Source organism: Tenebrio molitor, chromosome 4 (genome assembly GCF_963966145.1).
Source record: "Tenebrio molitor chromosome 4, icTenMoli1.1, whole genome shotgun sequence".
NCBI lineage: Eukaryota > Metazoa > Arthropoda > Insecta > Coleoptera > Tenebrionidae > Tenebrio > Tenebrio molitor.
Genome location: NC_091049.1, coordinates 29,511,730 through 29,525,289, shown reverse-complemented (window position 1 = coordinate 29,525,289; position 13,560 = coordinate 29,511,730). Strand labels below are relative to the sequence as shown.

At 41.3% G+C, this 13,560-nt stretch overlaps 2 protein-coding genes across 4 annotated transcripts; one reads left to right on the top strand and one right to left on the bottom strand.

The window, feature by feature from the left end:
• Positions 1 to 759: 759 nt before the first annotated feature.
• On the bottom strand, positions 760 to 7,002 carry su(sable) (suppressor of sable). 2 transcript variants are annotated; one of them, XM_069045489.1, is made up of 5 exons: positions 6,647 to 7,002; positions 4,158 to 4,480; positions 3,634 to 4,103; positions 3,164 to 3,578; positions 760 to 3,078 (listed from the first exon to the last, which is right to left on the bottom strand). In XM_069045489.1, the coding sequence occupies exons 1-5, from the start codon at positions 6,670 to 6,672 to the stop codon at positions 1,163 to 1,165; spliced, it is 3,150 nt and encodes a 1,049-aa protein (XP_068901590.1). In that variant the 5' UTR covers positions 6,673 to 7,002; the 3' UTR covers positions 760 to 1,162. The 2 variants fall into 2 exon arrangements, with proteins under 2 accessions (XP_068901590.1, XP_068901589.1); XM_069045488.1 differs by lacking the exon at positions 6,647 to 7,002 and adding an exon at positions 5,589 to 5,821.
• A 1,514-nt stretch (positions 7,003 to 8,516) lies between these two features.
• Positions 8,517 to 13,015, top strand: LOC138129239 (TRAF-type zinc finger domain-containing protein 1-like). 2 transcript variants are annotated; one of them, XM_069045522.1, is made up of 5 exons: positions 8,517 to 8,970; positions 9,020 to 9,546; positions 11,912 to 12,118; positions 12,175 to 12,279; positions 12,516 to 13,015. In XM_069045522.1, the coding sequence occupies exons 1-5, from the start codon at positions 8,933 to 8,935 to the stop codon at positions 12,797 to 12,799; spliced, it is 1,161 nt and encodes a 386-aa protein (XP_068901623.1). In that variant the 5' UTR covers positions 8,517 to 8,932; the 3' UTR covers positions 12,800 to 13,015. The 2 variants fall into 2 exon arrangements, with proteins under 2 accessions (XP_068901623.1, XP_068901624.1); XM_069045523.1 differs by lacking the exon at positions 12,175 to 12,279 and having other exon boundaries at positions 8,519 to 8,970.
• Positions 13,016 to 13,560: the final 545 nt, after the last annotated feature.

Genomic DNA, 13,560 nt, shown 5'->3' with positions numbered 1-13,560 from the left:
AAGTAATAGTACATATTGCAGTGGTTTCATCTGGAACCGGTGAAATATTCAGACAAGACTGTTGGTATATTTTTTTATTTTACCAATTATCTTCCTGGTCCATCAATGAAAAGCCATTTTGCGGTAGGTATCTAAAAATGAGGAACTTTGACCTCTTTTTCAATAATTTTATTAACTTATTGGGACTAATTTCCATTGTTTTTATTAAATTTTTTAAAGTGCCCTAACTTCCTGGTCCAGAAATAAACATCCATTTCTGTTGAAAACCTAAGATTTGAATAGGATTTTTGGCTCCTTTTCGGTCGTTTTTCAATGATTTTTGCATGTGCCAATTGGCTTGGTCCAAAAACGAAAATCCATTTTGGGGTGCATAAAAACAAGCAAATTAGTAATGATTTTTTTGGGTGTTTTTTTCTTTTAATGGCTTGGTCCAGAAATAAAAAGCCATTTTGCGGTGTTTTAAAAACAAGGTATTTTGTTAAGTTTTTTGGGGTGTTCTCGAGCTAATTTTGCGTGATTTTAGGTAGGCGATTCTCAAAGGTTTTTTCGCGTGCCCAATTTTTGGTGATCTACAGATATTTGGGTACTTTTGGGGTACATAAAAATTAGTGCCTTTTGAAGGATATTAGGTGTTTTTCGGTTGTTTACGTTTGGGAAAATAGCTAAGTTTTTAGGGTTCTGCCTTGTTTTTAAGACGCGAAATATCCTGGCGCGTAAGTAACATTTTACATACAACTATACTTGATAAATAAAAATCTGTTGAGTTGATCGATACATTAAAAAAATCTTCCATAAAAATATAAAGTTTAAAGTAATATAAATAATAGACAAAAAAATAAATAATGCGTCCCTAACATTATAACTTTAAAGTACAAGTATATACAAAACATTTGCATCGCTTTAATAGGAATGACAATTTTATTCGTATATTTACAAAATAAGTTATTTAAAACATTCAATACAAACTCTGACAGAGGCCACAACCTCCAAAACAAGAGAACCGATTATCACCTTAATAAAATGATTGCATGAACAATATTTACATGAAAATCCTTTCAGTCTTTCGTGTTTTACCGAAGAAAAAAAAACGTCGAGAAGTATGTATATTATTTACAAAACAAATGAACTAGGTTTGAGCGTTTCGTCAAGTTGGCACCAGTGCTTACGGAGGGGTGTGACTTCTGTTCCTGTTGTTCCTATTCCTAAAGTTCCTGTTGCCGTTATTCCTGTTGAAATTGTTCCGTCCTCTTCGGCGATCCCGGTTGAAATTCCTGTTGTCTCTGTTACCGCCGCCTCCCGAATGCCCGAAATTGTTATCCGGGGGCGGATAGTAATCGTCGAACCCTCCGAAATTGTTGTCGGGGAAGTTCCCGAACGGTCCCGGTGCGTTGTTCATCATCCCTCCGCCGTTTCTCGGATCGAAGTTCATCGGGAAGTCGGCGGGCAGATTGGGAATTCCCGGCGCCGCCCCCAACAGTCCCGGCTGTACTATGCTCTGCGCCATCTGGTTCATCAGATTCGGATTCTGCCTGAGGACCATCGGTGCCGGCGGGTTGTTGCTCATCATCCCCGGATTCAACTTGTTCACGTTGGCTAGAATGTTGAGCGCCGCACCCATGTTCGGACTGTTCATGTTGGTGTTCGGTATCAGGTTGAGGGTCGAGAGCACGCTGTTCAACACCGGATCGTTGAAACCGTTCTCGTTTCTGGACGCCAACTCCTGATTCAGGAGCAGCTTCTGGTTGCTGGTAAGACTCTGGAAGAATGCCGAGCTCTGAAGGATGTTCAGTTGCTGGTTGTAAGTCAAACTTCCCGCGTCCTGCTGTTGCTTGTTCTCGTCGATCTTTTTGAGGCGAGGATCGATTCTCGTCGCCGTCGCTTTGGGACTGGCCTTCGGACTCGCCGGACTGTCTTTCTCCTCCGCGCCCAGCCGGAATATCTTTTTCAGTCGGGGATCTCCGGTTTTTTCCGCGTCCTGGACGTTCAGTTTAAGTCCGGTGTAATCCGGTCGCGGAATGTCGACGATCTCGACCTTCCACGTCATAGGAGGGTGCGAATTGACGCTGGCGTCTATCTCTTTGGCGGGGGTGTAGTTCAACATTCCCTTGAATGGCAAGTGAAGATTGCGCAGGTCTACGTCGGGTCTGCTGCGGAAGTCCGAGTCGACGACTTCGTCTGGACTCCGAGGCTCGGATTCCGTCGGAATGCTGCCCTGTTCGTAGATGCTCAGTTTAGGTTCGGTAGGTTGCGACCTTTGCTGTCGCGGATCGCGAATTACCACCGGTTTGGGGGCCTCCTTGGCGGCGGTTTGACTCATCGAAGTCAGCAGTTTTGTCACCTCCGCGGAGATGTCGATCTTCGACAGATCCCCGAGTTTCTCCACCACATCCAACGGTTTGATTTGAGGGGGACTCATGATCGCCTCGCTCTCCTCTTTCTTCTCCTCCTCGTTGTCGACCTTGATGGTCAGTCGATTTTCGTCGTCGTCATCGTCGTCCGAATACCAGTTGATGTTCTCGTCGACTTCGACCGTTTCCGTATTTTGTTCAGGTAAATTTGTTTTCTGCTGGGACTGTATCCTCATGTAGAGCTCTCTCTGGGTTTTAGGCAAGTCAACCGGCAATCCCTGGTTCCCACCCTCCCCCGTGTCTATCTGCAGTTTGGACTCTTCGTCGTCGAAAACCGGGGGGATCTGTCTGATGTCGACGTCTTTCGTCGCCAAAATCCTCGGATCCATCGTCTGTTGTCTGATGTCGACGTCTTTCGTGTCGAACTGGAGCATGTTCGGATTTCTGATGTCGATGTCTTGGGTGAAATTGGTCGTTTCGGTATCCCCACTGGGCTCTTCGACCCCCGCACCCATCAACTGGGTCGTCTGGGGGGCGATTTGGGCGAGAGGGGGTAGAGTGCGCATGTCGATGTCTCCATTGCTGTTCACTCTCATGTCCTGATCCTGGGCTCCATAGCTGAAGGGCTTGATGGGGAAGGTTGAGGGGGGTTGGGCCGCGTCGACAGGATCTGGGTCCTGCCAACGAGAGGGTCTGTTCCGCGATGACTTTTCCGTCTTCGGCTTGGTGGCTAATGAAAGAATTTTACAATTTACAGGTTCGTTTAGACAATCAACAGTCATAATTTGTCAAGTTGTGTTTTCCAATTTACTTACTTTCAGTGCCCAAATCCGAGGGCACGGGCACATTAATCTCGAACAGTGACGGTATCATCCCTTTGTCGTCTTTCTTGTCGCCCCCGTATTGAACGACTAGATTCTGTTGGGCGATGTTGATCTTGTTGAGAGCTTCTTCGCGACTCATTCGCGGAAAGCCTCCAAGGATCTCTCTCGGGGCGGTTTCAATGTGCTTGAACAGGATTTGTTTGCGATGTTCGTCCAACGGTCTTCCGTGGGCGAACTTGCAATTTTCCCCTTGTAAACACACCAGTCCCGTGTGATAAAATTTGCACGGAAACTCTGAATGCATGTAGGAACACTTTTCGCCCTTTGCACAACAGTCTTTCAGGTAAAACTTGCATAATTCTAGCTTCATGGGGGGCACGGCTTCGTGAGAATACGGACAATCGTTCTGAAAACGGAAGGATAATCACCTTTTATATTTCTACGTCGGTAGTGAAACCTACCTTTTGGCATTTCCCTTGGAGGAAAAACACGCAAACACCTTGCGCATCCTTGAATTGCTGCTGCTGCTCGGGACGTCTCTCTCTGTTTTTCTTCCCGTTCCTATCGCGATTTCGCCCTTTGCCCTTCTTGTAGTCCCTCTTTCTCTCTCGACGTTCATCGCCCTTGCTCCGATCCGACGAGTATTCGGAGTCGTACGAGTCGTCTGACCGAGGAGAGACCGATCTGTCTTGTTTGTCTTCGGATTTGGGACTTCCACCTCGAACGTTTAGAAACTCGTTCTCGTCTATGTCTTCCGACTTGGGCGAGTCCATTTTTCGTTGTTTGATGCCCTTCGGCCTGTCCTTGTCGCGGTTTTTCCGCTTGCGACCCCTTTTCTCCTCCTCTTTCTCTTCGTCACTGACGTGTTTGCTGTCCTTTTTCAAAACGCTGGCGATCGCCTTTTCGATATTGATAGCGAAATCGTCCACCACTACGTAAATCAACAAATAAAACATTTCCACGACTACCTTTGTTATATTCTCACCTGGAGGTTCCAGGTTTTGCTCCTTCCTGTACTTCTCCCACTTCTCCCTCTGCATCCTCTCTCGTTTCCTCAAATGCAGGATGCTCTTCTCGGCCTCTGTCATGTGCTTCTTCTTATCCTCGTGCCTCCGCCTCTCGGGCCGTTCGTGTCTGGTCCTGTCGACCGGTCGCTGTTCCGGCTTCTCCTTCTGTTGCGTCGGTTCGCTCTCCTTCGGGGCGGCCTCGACAGGCATCTCATCCTCGCCGTCGTCTTCGATCTCACCATCCTCCAGATCGTTATCTACCGGTGGCTGAGCTGCTGCTTCTTCCGCAACGGTGGAAGTACTGCGCCAACAATATTTGTATTAGCCGCCTCTGCGAGATTACGTCGGACGGACAGAGATGGCGCGCGCGATGTTCAAGGACACCGGCGCGAACAATTCGGTGGTCCCCAAACTTTATCGCGCTCGTTCAAAATCGTAAAAATTACATCCCCCAAAATAAACACACACGAAACGATTTTTCCTAGACGAGCGAGGCTCAATAACAGAAATTATTAATCAACTTGGACCGATCACAGGTCCATAAATGCAAAGGTACACGATGTCACGTGACCGCCTAGTCGTGTTTTGCAATTGAGGCTTCATTTTTTTTTATGCACTTCTCTGTCGCGCTCTATCGTGTAATCTGTTAAAATAAAAATTCATGTCGTGGTCTTTTTTGAAATGTTGTGGCCACACGGTTTGGGAGCCACTGGTTCATCGCCGATTGGCCGTGTGCAAATTCTCTACGACGCAAAAATGAGGAAGACAATTTACTTTTGTTAAAAAAAGCTCAGTAATTACGGCGATTGATTTGATAAAAAAATATTAAATCCCACACCACCTTCCCCACATGGTTCTTGTTAAGAAAGAAATAAAATAGTTTTAAGATTCTCGTATGAAATCGGAAGAAAGAAGATGAAATAACGTTAGCACGAATAAATTTCTGATTAGAATTCATTGGCTGGGATGGATTAAAATTTGGTTAGAATTGTACAAAAGCTAAACGTCAATTCACGGAGAGTTGGCACACGGCCGTATCGACGGCCATCTTGAGAACTACACAAAATAAAATTTCACCTCGCTCAAGAAATATGCTAATATCGCGTTGAAAGCGTCGCAATTTCGGATTTACTGCAAAACAACGTTTGAAAAATATGATAATCGTTTTACCTTTAGGAAATTTTGAGTCCCCGACTTGACAGACCGACAATGACGCGTCAGCTTTTTCAGGGCGTGACCCCCGCTAAAAATCTCGCTTTTTTCTCGTCGAGAAAATGTCGAAATTTTCGGCGGAAAAGCGACGCGTCTCGATCGTGCGGGGCCCGCGCCCCAATAACGATCTTAACATATTTCAGGCCATGAAAAACGGTTTTCCGTGTGTAATTTCTGGGCGAAAAAATAATGCAAACCTTTCGATATCACATACGAGCGCCATTCTCGCAACCTAATTATATGATCACTAGGCAGGATAATTGTGATAAAATGGCATGAAAATAGTCACTCATTCACTGTTTAAATCTGTCCTGGTGTCGTCGTCGGCGTCTCGATGATGATAGGACAGACATTATAAAAGATTATTACGCATAGTTTCATGTTTTAACCGACTGTTCGCTTTGGCGAGGAGACCACAAATGATTTTCTACGCAGGAAGGAATTTCGATATCGAACCCGTCGAGAGGCCACTCTGACCAATCAGGAGACAGAACGCGCTGTTGCCAGGCGCCTTTCCAACGCTCTCTGACCCCGATTTCTCCTACGCCGCATGCGATAAACGACCCAAACGACTCTTCCATTAAGAAAAACACCCTTAATTCGCCACCCTTCCCCATTATTAGCCTAACAGATTGATAATTCAACGAAAATCGACCACAACCATTGCGAAAACTCGAAAAGGATCAGGCTGGACCGACCGCTCCCAAATGGGAATGGGCTACGACGCAAATTCCTCTTTTTCAAATTTGGCAATACATTTTCTAGTACACGGGAATTTTCCATATCAAAATTACACGTTTCCAATGGAAAAACGTTACAAGACCAAATAGACAAAATAAAATGTTCGGTGGAAAATTGTGCGAGTCGAGCGCCACCTCTGTCTCGGTAGTAATATTACATTATAGCCTTTGCAGCTTTGCTCTGCAGTTACCTACAGAATTTTAGATATTTTATTTGTTTATATTTTGGTTTTTAATGTTATAAACAACATTTTTTAAAAGCTGGCAACCATAGATGTTCCACATTCCCGAGACAAATAAACGAGAACAGGTGTTCTTACAGGGTACAATGAAACATTAAATTATTTGGACCTATTCAAACAATGTGATTGACTGATTGTAGAGAATGAATCACAGCAGGCGTTCAAAACATTCCGAACGATGTACAGTTCCTTTGACAATCAACACGTTTTCATAAAATCGTAAATTTTCACTATATTTAAAACTTTAACACTTTCCGCATCTGTGTATCTCACCTAATTTCGCCATCACAATCCTCCATCTTTCATACGGCGATTTCTGTAGGACTGGAGAGATGTTCACTTGTTTAATTCTTAAGAGCAACAGTAGCCGGAGGGTCAACGTGCGTGCGATGCATCTGACATTTCGCTAGTATACCTGGGCCTTACAAGACATATTGTACCGTGCTTTCAAATAAATTCGGAATTAGAGAAGACTGATTTTTTTATTAAGTTGACTAGTTGGTAATATGCAATTTTTAAATACAGCACAGCAGTGACCTTGGACAGCCTAGGATCGTCTACCAACCGTTAATAGACAAAATATATAAATCACAGCCTACTCTAAAGTGTGGTCGCTGAACAGATGGAGTAATAAAACCGCCCCCTAATGCCCGCGTATTTTAAACAGCAGCTTCCAATTGGCTTATTCAAAACGTGCGCATATTTTTGAAAGCCTGATGTACATCCACAAAAATAACTTCACGGCATCTCATTGATTTTAACCTCGCTTCAGTAGTTTGAGCACGTGTTCATGTTTGGAGAAAATGTGCACGTCAATGAATGCAACATTTTTCTCAGTCTATGTCTATCATATATTCTCATGAGAATGTCAAATGGCAAAAAAACCTACCTCATTGTGAAACAGGTTTCGGCGTATAATATCGTTCTGCGCAACTAACGCCACATCCCTTTTTTTATTAGGTACTCCATCTGTTCAGCGACCACACTTTAATTCCGAATTAATTTGAAGGCACGATACTTAGCAAAAGCGTACTTACTAACGATGCATAGATAGATAAATCATTTCATCGGCTCTTATATTGATATCTTTTACTCCTTTCAATTATCTAGTTTAGGTAATAATACTACATATTACTGTGAGATCATTTAAATTCATAATTAAAGGAGGTTATGACTTTAAAATCATATTGGCAACACCGCTAACACCTTGATTTATGACGCTTTAAAATTCAATACAAAATATGAAACGGCGAATGAACTGTTGTATCCAAGCCAGGTGTTTGATAAAACTGTTAACTCGCAGTTTCATATTCTTTATTGAATTTTGAAGCGCCACTTTGACAAACCAAATCAAGATGTCAATGGTGTTGCCAATCTAATTTTAAAGTCATAGCCAACTTTAATTAAAAATTTAAATGATCTCACGGTAAATAGATAATTATGTATAATAGATCGTTCTTGATCATATTTCCGCACACTGTTTCGCAGACAAGCGTATTTGTTTCAATTTGTTATTGTTGTATGGTTGAAATAGAAACACTTACTCATTTGTATGTCATTGCTTTTGATAAGATATGAGATAAGAAAGTCTCAATTTTTGAAACAACGAATAATTGGACAATAAAAGACATACATTATTAGGTACATTTTTTCTTTTGTAGAAGTTTTCTATTAGAGTATCTATTAGATTTTTTGTAATCGGCTGCACCTAATTAGTCATAACTTAACCATCGACATTACATTGCAGACTATTTAGTCGTTTAATGATATTTTATCTTATTCGTATTTCCAAGTCTAACAAAATCTGAACGGTTGTTGAATCATTTTACTGTATTTCCACTATTTGCAGAGTACGAATATTTCTGTAGACTCGCTAGATTGCAGTAAAACAAATTGTTTCACTGTAGCAGCTGTTTCTGCTGATAAAAGCGAGACCCAATAAGATTATTCCTTCATAGACCGGACTTTATGCAATACATTTTAATATCTCGTTGGACAAAGACGCGACATAAAGTCCTGAATGTTGACCATTTTGTCATGCAAGCGCATATATATAATTCGAATCCGCTCTGCAAATATCGCATCAAGTACGATTACGAAAGTAATAGTGGCAACAGCGCAAAACGTAATTGGGGGAAATACCACTGTATTTGGTGTGGATCGACGCAGTAAACTCGTCATTGTGGAGGTGTTGGAGTGGTGTTGAATAGCGAGATAGGTACCTGATCGAAGTGTTCTATTCACGTTAGTTTAAAATTAAATTGATATAATCAAGACGTGACATAAAAAACCTGTGTCCTTTGTGGCTAAATGAGCGTGTGAAAGAACAAGATATCGCGACATCGTCAGCGGGTTTATAATTAGACGGAAACTGAAAAATCGGTTTTATGGAAGCGAGTTTCGACTGACCCTACAGAAAAATACCTTGGCTGATAAATTTAGAACAGTAGAGTCATTGGGGGACTCGGTGGCTCCTAAAAATAGTTCTTACGGCAGCCTTTGCGAGCGGCTTTCCTCTCGGTGCATTCACATCGCAAAATCCTAGCGAATTCGTCGACCATGAATGGCGACATCGAGCACGAAATATGCGGCAACTGGTAAGCTTTTTCCTCCCTTCGACCCCACTGCTGACGCTTTCCTCCCTAGCAAAAAGGAAATACCCCAACACAACTACGTGATGCACACGGCGCACTGCGCCCGCAACATCACCCTCTGTCACGTCTGCAGAGAACCCATCCCGAAGAACCAGTTCGAGGCCCACAAGAAGTCCTGCGTGGCTGTCAAGCCGAAGACGAAGAAGTCGGAGCCGCCTCCCGTTAACCTGGAACGGAGTCAGTACTACCAGGATCGAAAGGCGATCGAGAACAAGAAGGTGGCGGCGAGGAAGGAGCGACAGATGCAGAAGTACGACAGGCTGGTGGACACGGGTTACTCGCTCCAGAGCCAAAAAGTCGCCACAGAAGCTCTGCAACAGAAACAATCCGAAAAACCGAAGTCGAATCTGCTCGCCTGCAAGTTCTGCGACTTGGAGCTCCCCAAATTGGAGCTGGAGGAGCACGAGAATTACTGCGGCACACGCACGGATAAATGTTTGGAGTGTGGAGAGTTAGTTATGTTCAAGTATAAACAAATCCACATGGATTCCAATCATGGCTTTTTGAAACTGAAGGATGGTAAGTTTTGCAGATTATTTAAACTTGCCGCCCAAACGCTGTACGTTGATTGGTCAGTGCAAACAAAGATGAACAAAATTCTTTTGTTAGGAATTAAAATGGAGCTGTCAAAATATTGGTACTATCAAAATGTGACGTTTCGTTATTATCTAGTTTACGTTAAATAATAATAATATAAGAGACACAAGGTAAAACTACTTTTTTCACTACTAGTAATAAAGTCTAGCGTTATCGGTTGTCATAGAACACTGAGAAGTTTCGTTTTTCTACGTTGGCCCAGTGACAGGTAAATAATTTTTCATTATTAACCAGTGGTGAATAATGGAACAACCGTCACCTAGCAACGAAAGATTGTCGTCTATTTCATTGGTTAACGTAGACGATTTTCATACCAACTGTCAAGAAATGACAACTCGGACCCGTCGCATCTGACAAAATAATTTGATTAATAATTATTAGCAGAAAGGGTTTTAACGTATCTAGTAGTGAAAAAAATAGTATATAAACCACGATGGAGAAGTCCCTTATAGCCTTCGCGCCTTACAACCCTCGGCGCGCCTCGGGCTCTAATCTTGGCGCTCTGGCTATAATCATGAACTTCTCCACCTTGGTATATAATATACTATTGCGCCCCATAACACGGTCTGCAGCTCTACCTATTATTCAGTAAAGTTTGTCGTGAGGAAAGCTCGATTAGTTTGTCTGAGGATTGTGGAATTATGTCCAAGATTAGATTAGTCTCTTCAACTGTCACATATCTTATCATATCGTAAACAATAAATTGATAAAATGATCAAATATTAGATGAAAATTACTGCAAAAAATTGTTCGGTTCGCAATTAAATTCTCAAAATTGTCAAAATTTTGGATGACAATCCAACTCGAAATTTTTTAACCAATCAAATTGCAGCATTTTTCAAATCTGGACCAATCAAATTGATTTTATAGTGAAAAAACACCGAGCAGAGTTTTTTGCGATTATTTCCATCACTATAGCAGCACAGACAATGGTTCAATGAGAATTTGACTTTTTATCTCGGATAAAAATTCGCTTCCTCTTATCAGTAATTACAATTTTTCTTTCCTCTTATCACATTTGACAGTTCATTTTATAATTTAATGAAAATAACTTCTTCGTCGATAAATATGTAGTAAGATATTGTCGTTGTTTGTTGTTTTTTTTCTGGTCTGGAAATAATTTCAACAAATATAACTCGACCTCGTTTTTTTCGATCGAATAAATTTTTTAATTTATCTACTCAAACTTTTTGTGTTTGATAAATTTACTCGTTGAATTGGACATTTTTCTTCAAAGATAAAGCCCTCCAGCTACGCTGTCGGGCTCTAATCAGAGGAAAAATGTCCAAATCAAATTCGTAAATTATCAGTAGCACCAAAAAGTTTTTGTGAAATAAAAAAATTTATAACTTATAAATAATTACACGAGAGCTTTTTTTGTCGAAGTAAACTTGACATTTCAATGAGAATTTTGTTGCCTGGCAATTTAACGAAAAAAAGTGCCTCTGAAAAAATTACGAGTCCGTAGGACGAGTAATTTTTTCTGGCAGTTTTTTGAGTTTAATTGCCAGACAACAAAACTCGAATTATAAATGTCAAGTTTACTTTGACCCAAAAAAAAAGCTTGAGTGTAATTCGGTAAGACAATTTAATGAATACATAAATCACTATGATGCAGACCTACTAGAATCAGACGTTTTCAAACGTTAGGTTCCGTTTTGTCGCCGAAAAAGTTAGGGCAAACTTTTTTCGCAGTCATAATGACAAAAACACCGCTGCTTATGGGATTTTTAGTGTATGAATTAAATTGTCCGATTAAAAAACAAGGTATTGTTATATTATTATCGAAAAAGTGTATGTCAAAATGAAACGTCAAATTTATTAGGTCAAAATGAAATGTCAAATTTATATTAAATTAATGCTGTAAATGATTGATTGTGATGTGCCTCTTCCAGTTTTATTTTCTCTCGCAGTGACTCATTCTTGATAATTTTCGATAATTATCGGGTCAACATTATTGCGAGATGTGTTTCTCGAAATCTATGTATATGTTTAAAATTATCGTATCAGCATAAAACGTACAAAGCGATAATAAAAGAATTAACGAACAATTTTCTACTAGAATTACAGTTTTTTGGAGGTCTGTGTAAGTGTTCAAATACTATTCTCGTTCTACTAGAATCGATGTTTAGGCGGGTCAAAGCACTTTTGATGCAAAAATAAATCACTATAAAAAAAGTTAAATAGTACCTAATGGCTATTTATAAAGTTGGATTTGCTTCCTGTTTTCAACACGAACAATTTTTCTTGATGCAATTGTCGAATAAATTCTTTTCCATTTTGCCAGAACCGGGTCCTCGAGCGTCGTGGGATTCTTCCACTCAGAGAAGCGCCACGGAATCCTCTCCGATCCAGCGTCCGAGACCTGCCCCGTTGAGATCCTTTTCAGGTTTCGACTCTACCGTCTACTCGTTCCCTTCCACTTACAGCCCTCCTCCGACCGTTCCCAAAGAAAAAGGTGAAAGCTACAAAGAGATTTCTCGACGATTGGACTGTAAGTATCACCCCCTGGGTTAATTTTGATTGAGATTAAACGTCGGACTTTCTCAGGCAAGACGGAATATATTCGTAACTTATTGCACGACTCGGCCAGCATCACCGTACCTTTAAGACATAACGGAGCCGTTCCACGAAATCACTTCAATCACAATAAAGGTCCGCTGTGAGATAATTGCATGACGCGCGCCCACCTCGGGGTCACTCTCCGTCGAACAGACGGGATTTTTCATTTTCTTACCGACCGGTTCACGGAGGATGACCCAGAACAGTTTTAACCGAAAAACCTTGAGCTTCGGTTTGTGCTTGGCTAATAAAAATGACAAGGTTAAAGAATCGCAATTAGGCAGAGCGCCAGCAAAAGTGAGGCGTGTTCTACTTTGTTTTTTAAACAGGTCCGGCGCCGCTACCTCCCAGGAGACGAAATCCTCCGACGGAACTGACGATTCCTTGTGAATTCTGCAACATCCCGATTCCACACGAAGACCTAATCCAACACGAGACAGGTTGCAGGCCCGACTTGGCCAGGTTCAACCCGAGGAGGAGAGCCTCACCGGAAACCGATGACTATTTCGTAGCACCACAACCCAGTTCTCCCGAAGTGGAATTGCCCTGTGAATTTTGCTCAGACATGATACCGGCTTCGCAACTCCTTCGCCATCAAGCTACTTGCATCTAATTTCCCGTACTGTACTTGTGTTCGCTTTGTTCTTCTATTATTTTTTTTTAACTGTTACGATAGCACTATCATGTTTGTGACGCCCGTTAAAATAACTGTTAAAGGTTGTACGCGGTAGGTTACATTATTTTTACCTAGTTATTACATATTGTGAGAGACTACATGCTATTAAAATTTAAGTTTTATAAAATATATAATACAAATATAATAAAAATATATTACATGTAAAATTTTACACCCGTGCTCATATGAGAGACGTCCGTTTCCAAAGCAATACGTTAAGTTCATACGAATTTTTTTCAAATATCGGAATTTTAATAGTTTTTCGACTTTGGGTCTATATGAAAGATATTACGGCACGCATTTTGCGTTTTTCACTCGCGTTTTAAAGGCCCACGACTGTTAAAAAAGCCCAATTGACACGCGAACGAGTTGAATACAAGGTTTTTTTGTTCGACGAGCCCCTTTAAGGCTCCAAATCGCTTAAAATCTTTAAAATTAGCTTGACGTTTCGTTTTGACAAGTGGTGACATTTATAAAAATCCGTTCTCATAGGAGAAAATTCTCAAATTCTGACAGTGTCGAACAAAAATAGAAATTTGCCTATCGAAACAGATTAGTGCAATTTATTTTTTCAAGGTTGGCATGACGAAAATGAAATGTCAGAATAAACGTCAAAACAAAACGAATTTTCATTTAAGTTGTTTTTTCCGTGGAATATACAATTGTTGCAAACATTAAACGTGTCTTGGCCAGTTAAA

Excerpts from the sequence above, each read along its gene's own strand:
- LOC138129239 (XM_069045522.1), top strand. The coding sequence starts at position 8,933 with ATGAATGGCGACATCGAGCACGAAATATGCGGCAACTG. Across the intron at positions 8,971-9,019 it reads CACGAAATATGCGGCAACTG|CAAAAAGGAAATACCCCAAC; the intron begins GTAAGCTTTTTC and ends TTTCCTCCCTAG. Across the intron at positions 12,280-12,515 it reads TCACTTCAATCACAATAAAG|GTCCGGCGCCGCTACCTCCC; the intron begins GTCCGCTGTGAG and ends TTTTTTAAACAG.